The sequence below is a fragment of the Malaclemys terrapin genome, chromosome 3 (genome assembly GCF_027887155.1).
Source record: "Malaclemys terrapin pileata isolate rMalTer1 chromosome 3, rMalTer1.hap1, whole genome shotgun sequence".
NCBI classification, from domain to species: domain Eukaryota; kingdom Metazoa; phylum Chordata; order Testudines; family Emydidae; genus Malaclemys; species Malaclemys terrapin.
Window position 1 is genome coordinate 50,667,538 of NC_071507.1, and position 17,626 is coordinate 50,685,163.

The following is a 17,626-nucleotide window of genomic DNA, read 5'->3' on the forward strand; positions in this document are numbered from 1 at the left end:
TGTAATTCATGTTAATATGTAGCAGCAAATCCAAATAGAATTTACAGAACAGTTATAATTAGCACCTTCAGGGATCAATCCTACCAGCACTTACCTGAGTAACTTCTACCATGAGTAGTTGCATTTAGTTCAATGGGACTACTCACATACATTTATATGCTTAAGCATTTGTGAGATTGGAGCCTAATCAGCCGGAGTTGGGTGAGGACAGAATGCATGATACTGCTTTTTTCCAATGATGGAGTTATGAAGCTCAGATCTAGATCTGAACTTGCGCAAGGATTGATGGGGAGAGTATTAAGATCCAGTGTTTGGTTCAGCCCCATTGCTACTGTTAACCTTTCAGAATTACATTTCATTACTGTACCATATTCACAATGTTGATGGGTTCTTGTTACAGTTATATAGGTACACCCATCTCCCATCTCGCATATAGATACAATGTACTTAAAGATAATATGAAGAGTTACCTTTACTTTTGCTTGACTTCTTGCCTCATTTTGAGCATCACTACCCACCAGAAATTTGTACAACAGATAGAACCTATTTCACCTTTACACTCAAAGAGAGAAAGTACCTCTTAAGTTATCTAGTCCCCCTGGCCAAGGGAGGCAGGATTACTCCTTACAGTGAACTGAAAAGGAGGGGAAAGGTTAAAGGAGACCTCTCGACTTCTGAAAGAGTTCATTCCCCACTTCCAGGCCTCTTATCCTGTTAACGCAGCCTTGCTCCAGACAGTGACTTTAGCCCAATACTACTTCTGAACAGAAAATATTTTGCTTTTGGAATGCATTAGATTACACGTACTTTAAACCAAATTGCCCTTCGGAATCGAGCAGGACTCTGTACTTCTGTATACAAGTTCTCCACCCCCAAGACTTCACTTTTTCCATAAGTGGAAAAGATTCAGCCCTTAAAGTGAAAAAATAATTACTGCACCCCAACTCCCAGGCTCTGAACAAAAGCAACGTCTTGCCACCTCTTTCAACAGTGAAAAAAAGTTCTGCAAGGAGCTTCTCTGCCATGCAATATCCATGATATCTCTGCTCCCTTCTTATTAAAATCTGCAAGTAGGAGCTATGTAGGGATCGGGCGTCATGCCAGGAGGCTCTCCAAGATGGGCTGGTAAGTGTTCGTAGGAAGGAGGGAGGGGAAATGGGGTGGGACGTGGCTGAGGTTAGATGGACGTGGTAGGAGTCTCGTGAAAGCAGCCAGTCTCTTGGATGGGGCATCAGGGGGTCCCTAAATTCCTCTGGGGCTGGGATGGCAGGGGAGGGGTCCTTGTCCTCTGGGGCTGGGATGGCAGGGGAGGGGTTTCTCGCCTCTACTCTGGGACAGGCGGTGGATTTCTTCCTCTTCCCCCTCCCACCCGGGTCCCTCCTCCCTCCACATCCTCCTCCATCCCGGCTCTGCTGACGTGTCGGCCCCGCTCCCTCCTCCCCCCGCCGCCAGCCCTGCTAACATGGCTGCAGCGCGACCGCGCTTCTCCCTCCTGCTCCTCGCCCTAGTCGCCCTGCTCCTGCCCGCGCAGCGGCCCCTCTGCTTGGCCGCCAAGCACCTGGACCGGCGCTTCGCCGAGCGCAAGCGCTGCGCCGACCCGGAGTGCAGCAGTAAGTGGGTGCGGGGCGCTGGGGTCCCCGCGGGAGGTCCGGTCCCGGTGAGACTGCTCGGCGGCGGCCAGGACCTGTTGGCATCTCCAGGGCCCCTCCCAGCACGGGACAGTGATTGGGGGCCCGCTGGGTCACCCCTGCTGCGGAGAGGGGGAGATGCTGGGTTTACCACCCTGCGCCCCCACACCACTGCTCCACCCCAAGCGCCCTCTTGTGGGGAGGGAGATGCTGAGGTTACTCTCTCCCGGCGCTGCCTCTCTCTTGTCGAGGGGGACAGGGATGCCTGGTGCCCTCCCCTCCGCCCACGGCTTCCTAAAGATTGCTTGGAAACTTGTTGCTTAGTTTATTACAAATAGTTGTTTGCAAGTACGCCGCCTGCCTTCCCCGCCTAGTGTGTCGTGTAAAGGGAGAGGGACAAGGACCTGGGCTGGTTATTGGGGGATCTGGCTAGGGAGGGAGACATTCTCTTGTTTTCTGTCTAAGCTTTTGCCTCTTCTTATGGGAAGAAATGTGTTTAAAAACTACTCCGATTTTTGGAGGCCCGGTGTCAAAGGGGAGCTCGGTGCTGGTAGAAAACTCCTGCGTTCGGGTTATTACCCTTTTTAGTGGTTTGCTAACCTTGTTGGTCTGAGGGTGGCCAAGTCTCCCTCCCAGTTTCCTGGTGTATTACATTGCTTGTGTTTTAGATTTTTAGTAAACATCAAATGTTTGAATTCCCCTTCCTTGTAAACAAAACCGTGTCTTCCAGGCAGAGAGGATCCATTCTTTTTCTTAATTTTTTTTTTAAACAAAGAGCAAAGAAAATGGATTTCACAGAAACAAGCAACACTTGAACTCATCCTCTTTATGTGTGTGTTTGTTATTTCTTTCCCAACATCAAGTAAACCTGGAGCAACCTGAGTTCTTGGAAATATACAAATATTCAGGCATTTCCTGTCTCCCTAGGGGACTTACTGTATTTCTTTTGTCTGACAGAATGCTATGCTCCAGAGTTCAGTCTGAAAAGGTACCTGACACTTGGCATATTGACAGTCCAGTAGAAATAATTTTCCATCATCTTTGACACAGATTTGCAAGAATAAGCATTCCAAAATACTTAGAAAATGAATTGTTGTGGCATAAGCTGCAAGAATCTGATTTTTTTTTACTTTTATACAAAAAATAATCATACAATTTTAAATAATTGTACCACAAAAAGACTTTGCCTTGCTGTTCAGACTTCCTAAAGACTTACCTTGATGAACTTGCATTTCATAAATTGATGATCTTGACCAGTTTTTTTTAGCTTCCCCAGCTCTCTTCCTCCTGCAAAAACCCTCTTCAAAAACAAAACAAACCTCCACCCTCTACAGGTATAATTTCTGCACTGAATAACATGAAAGCTGATTAGTCATGAAGCACGTGTCATCTTTGGATCTATCTAATTTAAAATTATTATTAATAATAATACCTCTTTCTTATTGTACTTTTAACATTTTCAAAAGTTCTTTATAAAGGTTGTAACTTTTAACATCACATCATGAAACAATCTTAATATTACCATATAAGTTTTTGTCCCTTAAATCAGTCATATATTCTTATCCCTTGACCAGATGCCCATAAATATATTAGCCATATTCTGCATACAACAAGGCCTTCTTTCCTGCTAATTAATACAGATACTGTTCAGGGAACTGTGCTTTATTTAAAATGCTATATTTTGTTTTTGTTTTCTTTGTACAGTGTTGATGTATCGAGGGAAAGCAAAGCAGGATTTTAAAGGTCCAGACTGTCGCTTTATAAATTTGAAAGAAGGAGAAGCAGTGTATGTGTATTACAAATTAATAGGAAAATCAACTGAGCTTTGGGCTGGAAGTGTAAGTACTGCAAAACACTTATTTTATTTCAGTTGTATTGGCCATTTTAACACTGTACATTTCAATCATCTTTATTTCTTTGGCTCCTTTTCAAAAATCTGAAAACACTTCACTTTTTTACATAGAAGAGATAGTGTAACAGATGTAATTTTCACTTGAGACAAGATTTTAACACACACTTTTATTTTTAAGGGATGCTATTGGGTCATATTTGGATCATACATTAGGTTTTGTAAGAATTAACTTTTCATATATTAAATAAAGCAAGAGAAATATTTTTCCATTTTTTAAAAATTCCCCTACAGTTTTTGCGGACCGAACATTGTGCTAGTACACGAGAACCTGAAAGTGACTAGAAACTAAGGTCCCAGTCCTGCAAAGTATCAGGGGGTAGCCGTGTTAGTCTGTATCTACAAAAACAACAAGGAGTCTGGTGGCACCTTAAAGACTAACAGATTTATTTGGGCATAAGCTTTCGTGAGTAAAAACCTCACTTCTTCGGATGCATAGCAGAAGTGAGGTTTTTACTCACGAAAGCTTATGCCAAAATAGTCCTGCAAAGCATCTGTTTAACTTTGCACGCTGTGTGTGGTCTCATTGGCTTTAGTGACGCAACACAGACTGCATAAACTTAAGCAAGTGAATAAATCTTTGCAGGACGGTGGCCTATGGCTTTTTATGTACTCATCATCCTATCGTTCAATTGACTAGGTTTTATTATTGTCCAAATTAAGTAAAGAAAAAAAAAAGGCATAAAGAGTGAAAAGTAAATAGAACTTCGACAATTATTTCAGTTTTAATAAGGAAGTGTTTGTAAAACTTAGGGTCCTCCGTGGGACTACTCACGATAGTAATTTTTTCATAATCAGACTGTAACAGACCTTTAGACAAGGCTGTCGTTTTGTTTTATTCTGTTTAAAGATGATAGGTCACTTGAGTAGGAAAAGAAGACCCCTTCAGCAAACCCTCTCAGACCCTGATCCTGAAGTCATGACATGGCAAACTCCTGTTGACTTCAGTGGGAAGTAGTTTTGCTTACACGAGATCTGCGGAATGGGGGCACTCACAGGGAAGAAGAAAGAAGATTATTAAAAAATACAAAAAGTCTAACCTTGCAAGGTGCTGATCAGCCTCAGATTTCACTAGTATCTCTGGCAGTTAATGATGCTCAGCATCTTGCGGGGTCATGCCCTTAAATTCTTTATTCCTGTCTTTCCCCTGCTCTTCTTCATGTCTTTACTGTTTTGCTTCCAAAGATGAATGCTGCTGTTGACAACTAAGTCCTTGTGCCTCAGTGAGCTGGACTGGACTTCACAAAGCCATGGCTGCTCTTATTGTGTGACTACTGGCTTCATGCACTGGCAGGTGGTGTTGCTTAGGGTGGGGACAGGCAGCCTCATAGTAATAGTAGGATCCAATTAAAATAGCATAGAAGAAAGTGGAAAGCTGTGCCATGTGGTGAAAGAAGCAGAATTTATAATTCTATCATGCTGGCAATTCCCTTCTGACACGTACTGTGCCATAAATAACCTGGATAATTAGATGGCACCAGTTTCCAGGGCTGCCAGCTCTCCACAAACACAAAAAGCTAACACATGGGCCCAATCCTGCAGCTCCTACTCACAAGCTAGCAAGGGCTGCAAGATCAGGCCCACAGATTATTCAACAGACAAGAAATTGCAGAATCAACATTTTAACCATATTCATTAACAGAGCTAGCACCAGTATCTTAAAGGCACATTGTCAAGCTTAAGGTAATATATTTAAAAAAACCCAAATCAAAAGTCTTAATTTGTGTTTAAAAAATAATACCTTATATTATTAGATTTGAAAGAATTTTAAAAATCCAATTTATTTTTCACTATTTAGGTGGCTTTCTGCATGTCTAGCCAACAATGAAAAAAGACTAATCAGTTTGATTTTTGTATTTTTAGTTTCTAGTCAGTTTCACTTTCAGCGTCTCCTGATAAGACAATGCTGCAATAACTAGGTTGCAAGCTTTTCAGATGGATACTTATTTATATATGTTTTCAAAACCTCAATTAATGTATGTAAATAGACCCTTTTCTGTTCATATTAGGGCTTTGGAAATGTGCCTTTAAAAACAACTACTAAATTTTGGGACAAATTTGATTTCAGTGCCCTTTTATGTAGGGATAAGAGGGAGTTATAAAACCAAGAAGTAACTACAGGGATACTGTACTTATTTATCATACAAGGAGTTCAGCTGATTATATTGCAACCTGCATAAACAGTTTATCATCTGAAATGTATTACTACACATTTCCACCATAAACTTTAATTTTATTGGCTCTTAAATATGGGGAATTTGATTTGTTAGAAGAATTTATAGCTATTTCTAACCCACTTATAGTTATTCTGTCCTTGCTTTGGGCCACCCGATGAAACTGTATTTAAGGATCAGAATTACTAAAGAACTGGGCTCGTTCCAAAACAACATTTATACATATAGTCCCCATCCTGCAAGTGACTGTGTCCAAGTGGAGTCATTTGTAAGATCAGGGCCATAATAAATATGGGTGACTTGAAGGACCATGATCAGATGAGCAAGGGTTAATGCAGGTTGGAAAATCTAAAGCAGTTGTTCACTGCTTTACATGCTCTTTTACTTGCCTATTAATTCATCTCTCTATTCAAGCTGTTGTTGATGATTGCAAAAATCCTTCAAGCTGTTGCAAGAATAGCATCTTAGTCTTGAGTTCATTCTTGGATGCCCTCTGTACGCGGATTTCTCATTGAAGTCAAGGGGAATTCTGCATGCGGAGGGTTTGCAGGATCTACTCTGTTGTTAGTACAATGGAAAATGCTCAGAGTGTTAAAGAATAATTCTGTTTTTAATTCCATTGAAACATCAGTTCAGAGAAAATATTGCTGCCAGGTTTTCCTCAAAGCACGAAGCGTTGATGGCCATGTCATACTTCATATGTCATACTTTTTTAACTCCATATATTACTGTCTCTGTAAGGTATCCTCTACCACTCCCCCCGCCCCATGAACAGTCCATATCACCAAAATAAAAAACACCCCACATTTATAATCATGCCCACATTTTTATCAGAATCTCTAATATCCCAAATCTCTGAGCAGCTTCAAACAGCTGCCACTTTTTAAACTAACAGTTTTTCAGTGTTAGACTTCTGATTTCTACCCCACAAAAATATATATTACCGTATATACTCATTCATAAGCTGAATTTTTTTAGTAAAAAAGGGAAGCACCAGAGAAGGGGGTCGGCTTATGAATGGGTATAGAGAGGGAGAGGTGGGACACAGCCCCTCCCCCAACAGAGGGAGCAAGGAGAGGCAGCACAGCCAGCAAAGCCAGAAGGGAAGAGGTGGGGCCAGAGTCTCTCCGCTTTTGGCCATGCTGCTCTCTCCCCAGCCTCCGAAGCAGCTGCAGCTCCGGGGTTGGCAGGCTGTAGCCGTACCGCTCGGCTCCACCCCCCAGAGCAGGCTGTTGCCACGCCGCCCGGCCTGCCGGAGCATGCTGCAGCTGTGCCACCCAGCCCAGCCCGCTGGACCATGCTGCGGCCATGCCGCCTGGTCTGGCCCGCCGGAGCAGGCTGCGGCCACGCTGCCCCCCCGCTGGAGCAGCTCCAGCCAGGCCAGAGACTGCCTCCTCTGGCCCTCCCCAGATAAGATGGGAAGGGATGGGATGGGGAGAGTGTGGGGGTCCTGGGCTAGGGGTGGGGTCATATGGGGGGTGGTCACAGGGGTTACTCCCCTGACTCCCAGCTTCTCCCCCCCCAAAAAATTTCCCCACCAGTTGCTGTTCTGGCCCGTCAGGGTAAGGAGCTGGCTCACCGGAACACTTTGTTTACTTAGGTTTACCTCCCTGCCTGCCGACGCTTGAGGTAAACAAACCATCTCGGTCCACCAGCTGCTTATCCTGATGGCCTGGGAGCCAACATTTGCTGACCCCTGAATTATAGGGTTGGCTTATGAACGGGTTGTAAAAATTTTCCATTTTTACTTATCCATCTTGCAGGGGGGGTCGGCTTATAAACGAACTGGCTTATGGTCAAGTATATACGGTACTCTGTGGTGCAGGATGGAACATTATTCAGTCCTGTACCAGATAAATGTTTCCTTCTGTTTTCTTGCCTCACACCAAAAAAAGGACTTGGCTTGTGGCCACCTTTCTCTGGACTCATGGTTGTGGATGGAGTTACTTTAAAAACAAAGAGTGTGAGAGAGAATTGATTTCTGGAAGATCCACATGGAGTTCAGGAATTGCTCTTAACATTTGATTCTTTCTGAATGATATACAAAGGCTACACAAAAAGGTAGAGCAATCTAACCATCTCTTTGCACCAACTCTCCTGCTGTATTGGATCCTTGTAAGTGAGAATATTCCTGATGATGTTTGTGCTTTTGTGGATTTTATTTTTAAATAATAGCTGAACCTTGTAACTCAGACATAGGAGAATATTTCCTCTTTCTGGTTTCTGTCATTGTGGTATTCAGCAGGTGGTGTGAAGCGATTGCTTTTTGTGGTATAAAGATGTCAGTATCATTTTGTGAATCAGCTACTAGAGATTGCTGTCATAGGGAGACACTACAAGGACAATTACCTCAGACACATACAGACTTCAGAGACTGCCAGTTCTTTAATTCTAGATGCAAGTGTGTTTAAACCCATGTCTCATTTGCAGATCAGTTCAGCTGCCAATTAATTAGGAGCATCTCCCAGATAGGCTGCAGGATGCATTTTTTCCCTCCATTCTCTGCCGTGACATTCTATTTTCCTTTCAAGCCTCAATCACTACTGAATAGAATAAAGAATATTTTTCCTTGCATGCATGGCAATATATAGGAGTAAGTTTTTCTGTCATAGGCCATGTTAAATTGCAATCTGGGTCATGGCAAGGGAGTTGTATGCTTGGAAGCTTGGATTATAATAAAGTAGTGTGAAATTGTGATGCCTAATTGTTGTCATTAAGATTAGTCTATAAGGAAGCTACTTTGAGGCTTCGGCTTTTGCACTTGAAAGAGTCTTTGAAAAATGGAATATTAACTGGTGAAGAAAAAGATAGCATTATTCTATGGGAATAAAGGGGAAGGGATTTGAACTAGCTTTTCTAGGCTAATTGCTTGGCTTGCTCCTATCGCAAATATAATACACGGGATTTTTTAAAATATAGTAGCAGTTACTTCTCCCTGTAGGTATACAAAAAAATGATATCAATTCTGTAAACATTATTGTTATGTAACTAGTTTCCACAGCTATTTAATTTAGGATTTGAATGGTAAATATTTAACAAAGGAAACTCCATCTCCCTTCAGAATTTTATTCATTTATGTGTGTATTACTATATCTATGTATTACACACCTAGACCAAGTTCTAATTATTATTTGCACTGTGGCAAATCCAGAGAGCGTCACTGAACTGTTGGAAACTACTCTGGATTTATAAACCAGAGTAATTGATATCAGAATGTGTCCCATCTAATTATTTTGATAGAGTGAACTATGTTCTTTTTTTATTTTGATCCTTAATTGAACGATCTTCACTCAGACTCTCCAAGAATATTGGCAATTGCCTTCTTGCTCCTACAATAAAAACATCAAGATATCAAGGAAATGAGCAGTGTTTTATTCTTGATCATATTTTGGCTTTCTAGGGACTCTGTACTCTTAATAGGGTGTCTGCCAGTTTCTCATTGCTTTGGCTATCTAATCTTTGAAGCAATACTGTGCTATTCATATTGGCTTCCTGACAGCAGTTATCAGAGCTCCCAAGTGAGAGCATTATTCTGTGGATCTTTAACTAGCAAGTGATAAGAGAGCTTTTGTCTCCCACTGTTTGCATTTGATCACCACATCACCTTACTCTTTACTGACCACCTGCAGCTATTGCTCACCTGGAAACAGTAGCTACTGAAGAACAAGTGTGTTTGCAAAGAGGGTCACATTTTACACACTGATACTAAGGTAGATAATATTAGTGTGATAAAAGGCTACTGTTCAGCAATTTACAATAACTCGGGTGCAATTTTGTGTTTTCTAAAAGCTGGCTTTAAGAAATCTTTTCAAAATGTGAGGGGAGAAGTATACAGTTATGGAGGAGGTTGGTTGTCTGCTTTAAAAATGTGACATTTTTGCAGGCCTTATCACAAAAAGATATTTTTGTTAATTGTGCACAAGAAAGGGATCGGAGCATTTGTGAAGTCAGTGAGAGTGTGCTATGAGCCATGACTCCTGGGTTTCATTCCAAACTCTTCCCATAACTTGCTATGTGGCCCTATGCCTTAGTTGGCCCTGTCTTTGAAAGGGGAGTAGAAATACTTCCCTACTTCACAAAGGTGTTGTGAGGCTTAATTAATGTTTAGAACAGGGCTCAGCAACCTTTGGCACTCGGCTCGCCAGGGTAAGCTTCCCGCAGCCCCCATTGGCCTGGAGCAGCGAACCGTGGCCAGTGGGAGCCGCGATCGGCCGAATCTGCGGATACGGCAAGTGGCCTGACCCACCAGGGGGCTTACCCTGGCGAGCTGCGTGCCAAAGGTTGCCGATCCCTGGTTTAGAATCTCAAATTAAACATTCAAGTGTAATGTATTACTGTTCCGTTTCACCAATTTATTGTGGTAACAACCTGTATGTCTAGAAATATTTAGATTTAATATCTAACTTCATGTATTCTTAACTACTAATTGTAATTTTTAAAGTCACTTTTTTTCTAATGTGGCTTTACAAGCTTCTTTACATTGAAACTTTTCTTTTTGTTTTGTTGGTTTTTTTCTGGCAGGTTGGCAGTGAATTTGGATATTTTCCAAAGGATTTACTTGAAATAAATTATATTTATAATACGAGTGATGAGCTAGAACTACCAACAGATGTAAGTTTTGATTGTGACTTTTTTGACTGGCTTTATTACACTTAGGGCTCATTCCTGAACTGTGAGTGAAATCAGTGAGAGAGAGAACTGGGACCTTAATAATCCTAGGAGGAAAAAAACTGTAATTACTTTTCAGTCAGTGAACTAATATTGTGTGTATATATGTCTATATCCACCATAATTTGAACACTGGACTTGTCTTAAATGAACATTCTTTCTTCTGACAAAAAGTGACTAAATAACTATACATAGAATGGTCTCAGAATCCCCGAAGAAATGTTACTGGCTGGGTTGTATGGAGGCTGTTTCATACAAACTCTGAATGAATAGGTTTGTTTCCCAGAACTTCTGGAACTTAGAGAGAAACTTTGAAACTGTGTAAGCCTCTTTGTTTGCTTAACTCTATTAGCATATAGGTTATCAGTCTGATTCGGCAACTCTTATTCACATGGGTAACGCCATTGTAATTACTGGAAATACGTATGTGAGTAAGGAATACTTGAGTAAGGAATACTGGAAATACATATGTGAGTAAGGTTGCAGGATCAGACTGAATTTTGTCCCATGTGTATTGTGTAAGTACAAACATTTAGTTTGTATCACTATTTATTTATGATGGCACCCCCTATATGCTAACCACTTGATAAAGAAGAACTTGTCCTTGCCATTTTACTGACAATAGCTCCAATTTCAAAGATGCACATGATAGATTATTTAAAATATACCCAACTCTGCCATCGACACCCTATCTGTTCATGACTGCTTAGGATTTAGCCCACTGCTTGGAATCCTAAGGTCCTTACTTGGTTTTTCTACTCAGTCCTTACTCAAGAAAACTCCCATTGAGTCAATGGAAGTTTTGATTACAGACTTCAAGATTTAGTCCCCAGTTAATGGAAAAGTGTAGACATGTGTAATGGTAAAGAAAATTGTTTGAACCTTTTACATTGGTGTAATAGAAAAAACTCTCTGACAACTGACAATGCTTTTTTCCCCTTTGCTCCAGGAAACTGATTTTGTTTGTTTTGATGGAGGAAAAGATAATTTTGATAACTATAATGTGGATGAGCTTTTAAAATCTTCGGAAGAAACTGCGGTGAACAGGGGCAAAGCTGAACTGAATGCTCCAGGGACAGAAGTTGTTGAAGAAACCAAAGAGGAGGAGGAGACAGAAGGGTCCAATACTGTAAAGCCCCTTGATGTTTCTGAGACTGATGTTCTTGAGCCAGTTCCAGAAGAAAACAAGAAAGGCTTCACCAAAACAGAAGAAAAAGTCAGTTTTCTTTCTGAAAATACTGAGAATGTACAGGGACTCTTCAAATCTGAGAGGGATGATCTCAACATATATAGCCATGAAAAAAAGTCTCAGGGAGACCAAATTGCACATCCTCACTCAGAAGGAATGCTACAAGAAAAATTAAAAGTGCTAGAAAGTGAAAATGCCAAAAAGTCTAATAATCCTCAGGGTACAGCCAAAGAATCAGATAAGGAGAGTGAAGAGATTGATGCCTATACACTTTTAAACAGAGAACTATCTATGGACTTGAAAACAAAATTTGGCTCAACTGCAGATGCCCTTGTGTCTGATGATGAGATGACTAGCCTTGTGACATCACTGGAGGATGATTTTAATGAAGATTTGAATACTGATTCTCATGACACAGAGTGGCTAGAAGATCTTAAGGAACAATCTGAAGAAATTCCTTTGCTGTCATTTACAAAAGAAGAAACTCCAGTGGACTCAGAAGCTAGTAAATATGCTGACCATGAGTCAGAAAAGAATAAACCCTATGAAACCATTGAGGATGCTGCAGAGTTAATTACCCAAAGAAATAATGAGAAAAAAGACTATCCGGGTTTATTAACAACTGTAGAGGACACTATCTTTCCAACTCGCAGAGGGGGTGAAAGAACAAATGATGATACAGATGTGGGCAAGTCTGATTCAATGGAAGAAAAAGAGGAAGAAGATGAGGTGATCCCAGTTAGTAAGGAGGATAAAACAGCAGCAACAGTTCAGCTTGAAGATCTAACGGAAGAAGACCTTCTCAAAAAGGAAAAACATGTTGTAGATGGCCAAGATCCAAAGGAAAAAATGAATAAAACTAAACAGTATGAGGAAGAGTTCATGGATGATAAGACAGAATCATTTACTGAAGAACTGCACAGCACATCTGTGCATGATCCTAGCGCTATTCCTAGCCTGGAGTCTAAATTATCCATTGAAGAAAAGCAAGAAGCTTTAAAACCACCTGTAGGCAACATCAAAGATGATCCAGAAGGAATTACTCTTCATAAAATATTGAAAGATAAAGAAAAGGCAGAGGAGGAGATTTTGGAGGACAGCTTGGAAAATGATACAAAACCCAAAACATTATGGAAGAAAATAAAGGGAAAAAAAGCATCTGGGGACCAGCAATCCATCAATTTTCTACCAGAACCACTGGAGGAGCGAAAAAGTGCATCCCAAAGTGACCTGGGGGATATTGACCTCTTAGAAGGCAAAAGAGAGCATGAAACATCTGCTACAGAGAAACAAGATATTCAACAAAATGGAGAGGATTTTGAACAAACAAGGGTGCCTGAGAATGAGAATCAAACAAATGTTGCTGTTAAGGAAGAAACTGAAATACTAAGGGGAAAAAAGGAAGAAGACCCGAACAATCAGCATACGAGTAAAGGAGCTGTTGAGCAATCTAAGCAACAAGAAAACAAGACCAGGTATTCAGAGGAAGATGCAGAACAAGAGCTTTCCAGAAACACAGGCAAGAAGACACTAGAAAAAAGTATTGGTGAAATAGCAACTGAAGAAATATCCACAGACACTACACAGGATGTTGAGATAGAGAGGCTGACCCAACAAGACACTGCTCATAGTGGGGATGAAAATAAAGACAAAGCTCTTGGAACCGAAATAGTTGGAGAAAAAACAGTAAAACCAGAATTTCTGTCCGAAGAGTTGGAAGCTGAAGAAGATGATGACCTCCTAAGTCAAGCAGAGGAAGAACTATTAGACGATGACAATGCTGCGAGTGCAAAATTGTCAAAAGAGAGGCTTGCAAATAGACAGGGTAATAAATTAGATGGAGAAAGTACAAACCCAGAATTGGAAATACCAGATGGAGCTATTTCAGGAACTGCTAATCCTGTTTATGAAATCGATGAATCAGGAGAGGAAGCAAACACAACATTTAAGCATGCCAGAAAGAACAGCATGCAAGATTTGAGTGAGACCAAGAATGAAGAGGAGGATATACAATTCAGTGGAGCTAAACTGAATGAGATGGAAGAAGACGAGGAGTCTCCAGAAATAGAAGAAAGATTAGTAGCACCTGAAGTGGAAGAAGAGGATGAAAGGACTTTGCCAAATGACAAGTCCCTTGAAACAGTGGACAGCAAAAATGACTTTAATCAAACAGAAGATCCTCTCTTAGAGGATCTTGTGCAGAAAGACCTGAAAGATATTCAGAACGTAATAGAGCAGACAGGGCCTGCTGATACTTCTGTAACCACACATGAAGCTGTGGAGCCAGGATACAGAGAGGCTGTGAAGCAGCTCACTATAATAAAAGAATTTCTTGATGAAAAGCGAGTGGCACGTTTACAAAAGTATCTTGGGCCCGAGCACATTGTCAGGGTAGAAGCCATGTTTCACAACATGAAGTTGAAGCTGGATCTTGCGCAAAAGGGTAATCATGATTATGAGGATATTGAACAAGCTTTGGACCAGATCCTTACATTTTCAGAATCTAGGATAATGGAAATTGTGGAACATGTTTTAGATGCAAGGCAAGCAGAAAATAAAGAAGAGGTGGTGAAAGAAATCGATTTGTGGGATGAAGAAGCTGCACTGATGGATGATGTTCAGGAATTAATATATTTGTTAAGGCACAAGTACTCATCTGTTAGTGAGAGTGAACCTCTTGTGTCTGTTCCAGAACATGAGAAGGATTATAACATGCCTGGTACAGGTAGGATCTTAAGTTTGACAATTGCTCAGAGGAAGTTGAGAGTTGTTTTTGCTTGCCTATGGAGGAAAAAAACCCCTAAAACAAACATATAACCCTACTCCGAGTAGAGTTTTTATAGCATAATTGGGTGGGGCGGGGTGGGAGGAGGAAAGAAACCCAGACTCCATTTGGAACTTCACTATTACTAATCAATTTTTATGTGGAAGGGCTCAGATATTGTGCTGATGGTTGGCCGTATAAACCCTGAGAGAGAGAGATGACGGCTATTGAGCCGCAACCATCTGCTTCATTCTGATGAACAGGCCTCCTGCATATGAGACTGAAGTGATTGGATGTGTCAGGAAAGACCCATCCACACAGGGCCTCATTTTGAAAAAAAAAAAAAATTACAGGCATGCAGTGAATTTTTAGAAATATGTAGTAGGTGCTGAACTTCCACAGCAGCTGCCTTTAACTGTGCCTTTATCTGATATGTGTAATGATTTTATATTAAACTTAGGCACTGAAAAAATATCTAGATAAGAATCCCATCACCACAATATATCATCAAAACACAGTGAATGAGTGGAGGAAATACTGAGCATGCCAACCTTGGCAAGGAAGATGAGCCATAGGCTTCATGAAGTCCACCAGAGACTTGCTGATGCCTGCCTGATTAGTCAGATAATAGTGATGGGGACAAAGATGAAGGGCAGTACAAAACCCTAGTATAAATAGGGCACTTTTAACAGAAGCAAATAGATAGCCATTTATTTTCTGATACATTCTTGTTACTGAGATTCAGTAAAACTTCCATCTGGTCAGTGTTTTTACCTTGCATAATTTCCATGCAAATATTTAATTGGGTGTCACTGAAATTTGCCTAAAAATATGCTGGAACAAAAAAATAGCCATCTGGAAGAATATATTTACTGGAGGATATCGGTAAGGCTTTGTCAATCACAGTCTTTGAATAACTTTCACTCAATACAGCTGCCAGTGAGAAAGACAAGCCAACTATGCCACATCTATGCTTTTCTCTCTACTATAGATACTGTAAAAGAAACTGAATATGATAGCCATCTTGTGGGAAGCTCAAGTTCAGCTGAAGAAATTGGTCAGAAATTCCCACAAGTTGAAGATGAGAGGCCAGTACAGCATACTGAAGAGGAGGAGGAGGCTCTTAAACTGAGGGAGCCTGAGCCAGATATGAATATTGTGGAAGAGGTGGGGCTCTTGGATAAAAAGGAAACCCAGGAAATCCTTGATACTGAGAAGGGATTGTCACTGGCGGATACGTCCCTTGGGCCAATTCAAAGTAACAGAGAAGATTTGGCTGCAGGTAATTTTCTTGATGTTTTAAAACATTTTTAAGAGGAGTATGGTTGAATTGACATTAATATGCTATGCCTGGCAAATCCTGCCTAAATCTTTCAATGATTCTGATAATTGCAATTCAGCTCCTGTTAAAGTCAGTGGAAAGAGTCTTCTGCTGTGTTTGTGCACTACAAAAATAGCACAAATGCAGTTTCTAATATTAATACTCAGACTGGTGTGCCGAACCTGATGGACAATCTAACTTTCTATCTTTGGTACCTATATGGCTCCCATTACCATGTATTTGAGAGTACCTCCCAATCTTTAATGTATTTATCCTCATAACACCGGCGGGAGCTCGAGGGCCATATTAAAATGTCTGGAGGGCCGGATGTGACCCCTGGGCCATAGTTTGCCCACCCCTGCACTAGACCATCCTTTCTTCTCACTTTACTATTACACATGATTGAGAGAAAGTGATTCACATTAATCTCCAGTTACCCAGTATAAAACTTCTATGATATATCAACACACTATACAAATTTCAAATTTAAAATAGTCACAAGCTAACAAAAAAGAGGCAATGGGAACAATATGACTCAGAGGGTTGGTAGCTGGTTGTTTTAAAAAAAATGTATACAGCGCTGTAAAAATCTACCCAGTCCTGCATACAATAAGATTTTCACTTTAGGGAATGGAGCCTGTCCTTTTCTGAATTCAGCCCAGGCTCACAGGACCATCTGATGACTGTTTAGCATATGTGAAATGTGGTGGCAACTATTCAATTCCCAGTGGACAAAATGTCCACATTCCCAAGCCTGTTGTTTGCAGTCTCAGTGGAGAGGCTAAGGCTTGAATAGGCCTGGAGCTGTCCTTTTACTCCTACAAGTGAGTCCAGGTTAGAACTGAGTCACAATGGCTGAGCATTGTAGAGTAAATTGCAATAGTACCATCTGTGCCTTTATCTTATTTGTGGCTAGACAGAGGACTTCAGTCTGCTGGGCCAGAAATTTCAGAGAACTATCCACAATGACTCAAGAGATCTGTATCTTGAGTGGTAATGGCTAATTTAGACCCCCTCACTTTGTATGTATTATTGGGATTATGTGTTTTCCAGTACTTTTCCAGTTTTCAAGTACTTTGCACTTACCAGTATTGAATTTCACTTTTTGTAAAAACAAAAAAAATTCATTTTTTTGTTGCCCAGTCATCCCATTCTGTGATATCTCTTTGTAACTCTTTGCATTCCGCTTTGGTCAGTGATTTTTGTATCATCTGCAAATTTTGCTACCTCATGTTCACTCCCTTTTCCAGATCATTTCTGAATATGTTGAACAGCACAGTCCTAGTACAGATTTCTGAGGAATCCCACTATTTACCTCTCTCCATTGTGAGATCTGACCATTTATTTCTACCCTCTGTTTCCTATACTTCAACCAGTTACTGATGATCCATGAGAGGACCTTTCCTCTTATCTCATGACTGCTTATTTTGCTTAGGGCCTAATGATATATATGATGTAATGACAGTAAGAGTAAAAAATCATGTTAGGTATTTTAGTTAAAGATCAGCCAGAGGTATGTTAGAGAGAAAAATGTAAAAATATAAATGCTTATGCTTTAGGGCATAAACTAACCTCTTGTTTAAAGGGGTTAGGAAAAAACTGTGCTAATGGCCTGCTGATTCCACAGTTGTCTGCTCTATGGGTTTCTTGCACCTTCCTCTGAAGCCTCTGGTACTGGACTGGATGTACCAGATTGCTAGTCTGAAAATTCCCATATTTCTATGAGATGGGTCAGAATAGTTAAGTTTGGATCCAGAGTGCAGATTCAGCAGATTCAGGCCAGACTCATCTAAATTTAGTATATTAACATTGCCTTCTAAGAACACTAAATCCCTCGGAATCCTGCTTTTTCACCTACAGAAGTATCCCCATTTTCTGAAAGAACATAGCAGAGATTCCTCCTCAACTCTCTTCCATGTAAAATTAAATTAAAAATCATTTATTTGCTTGTAAGCAAAGTAAATTTAAAAATG

The 17,626-nt window shown here is 40.7% G+C and overlaps 1 protein-coding gene across 2 annotated transcripts in view; it reads left to right on the forward strand.

Annotated features, from left to right (window-relative positions):
* Positions 1 to 1,452: 1,452 nt before the first annotated feature.
* MIA3 (MIA SH3 domain ER export factor 3) overlaps positions 1,453 to 17,626 on the forward strand; it is a 37,535-nt gene continuing 21,361 nt past the window's right edge. For both annotated transcript variants that reach the window (XM_054021720.1, XM_054021721.1), the window contains exons 1-5: positions 1,453 to 1,610; positions 3,333 to 3,466; positions 10,233 to 10,322; positions 11,329 to 14,293; positions 15,324 to 15,614. In XM_054021720.1, the coding sequence (XP_053877695.1) occupies positions 1,463 to 1,610; positions 3,333 to 3,466; positions 10,233 to 10,322; positions 11,329 to 14,293; positions 15,324 to 15,614 (3,628 nt within the window). In that variant the 5' untranslated portion in view covers positions 1,453 to 1,462. The remainder of the gene's footprint in view (positions 1,611 to 3,332; positions 3,467 to 10,232; positions 10,323 to 11,328; positions 14,294 to 15,323; positions 15,615 to 17,626) is intronic.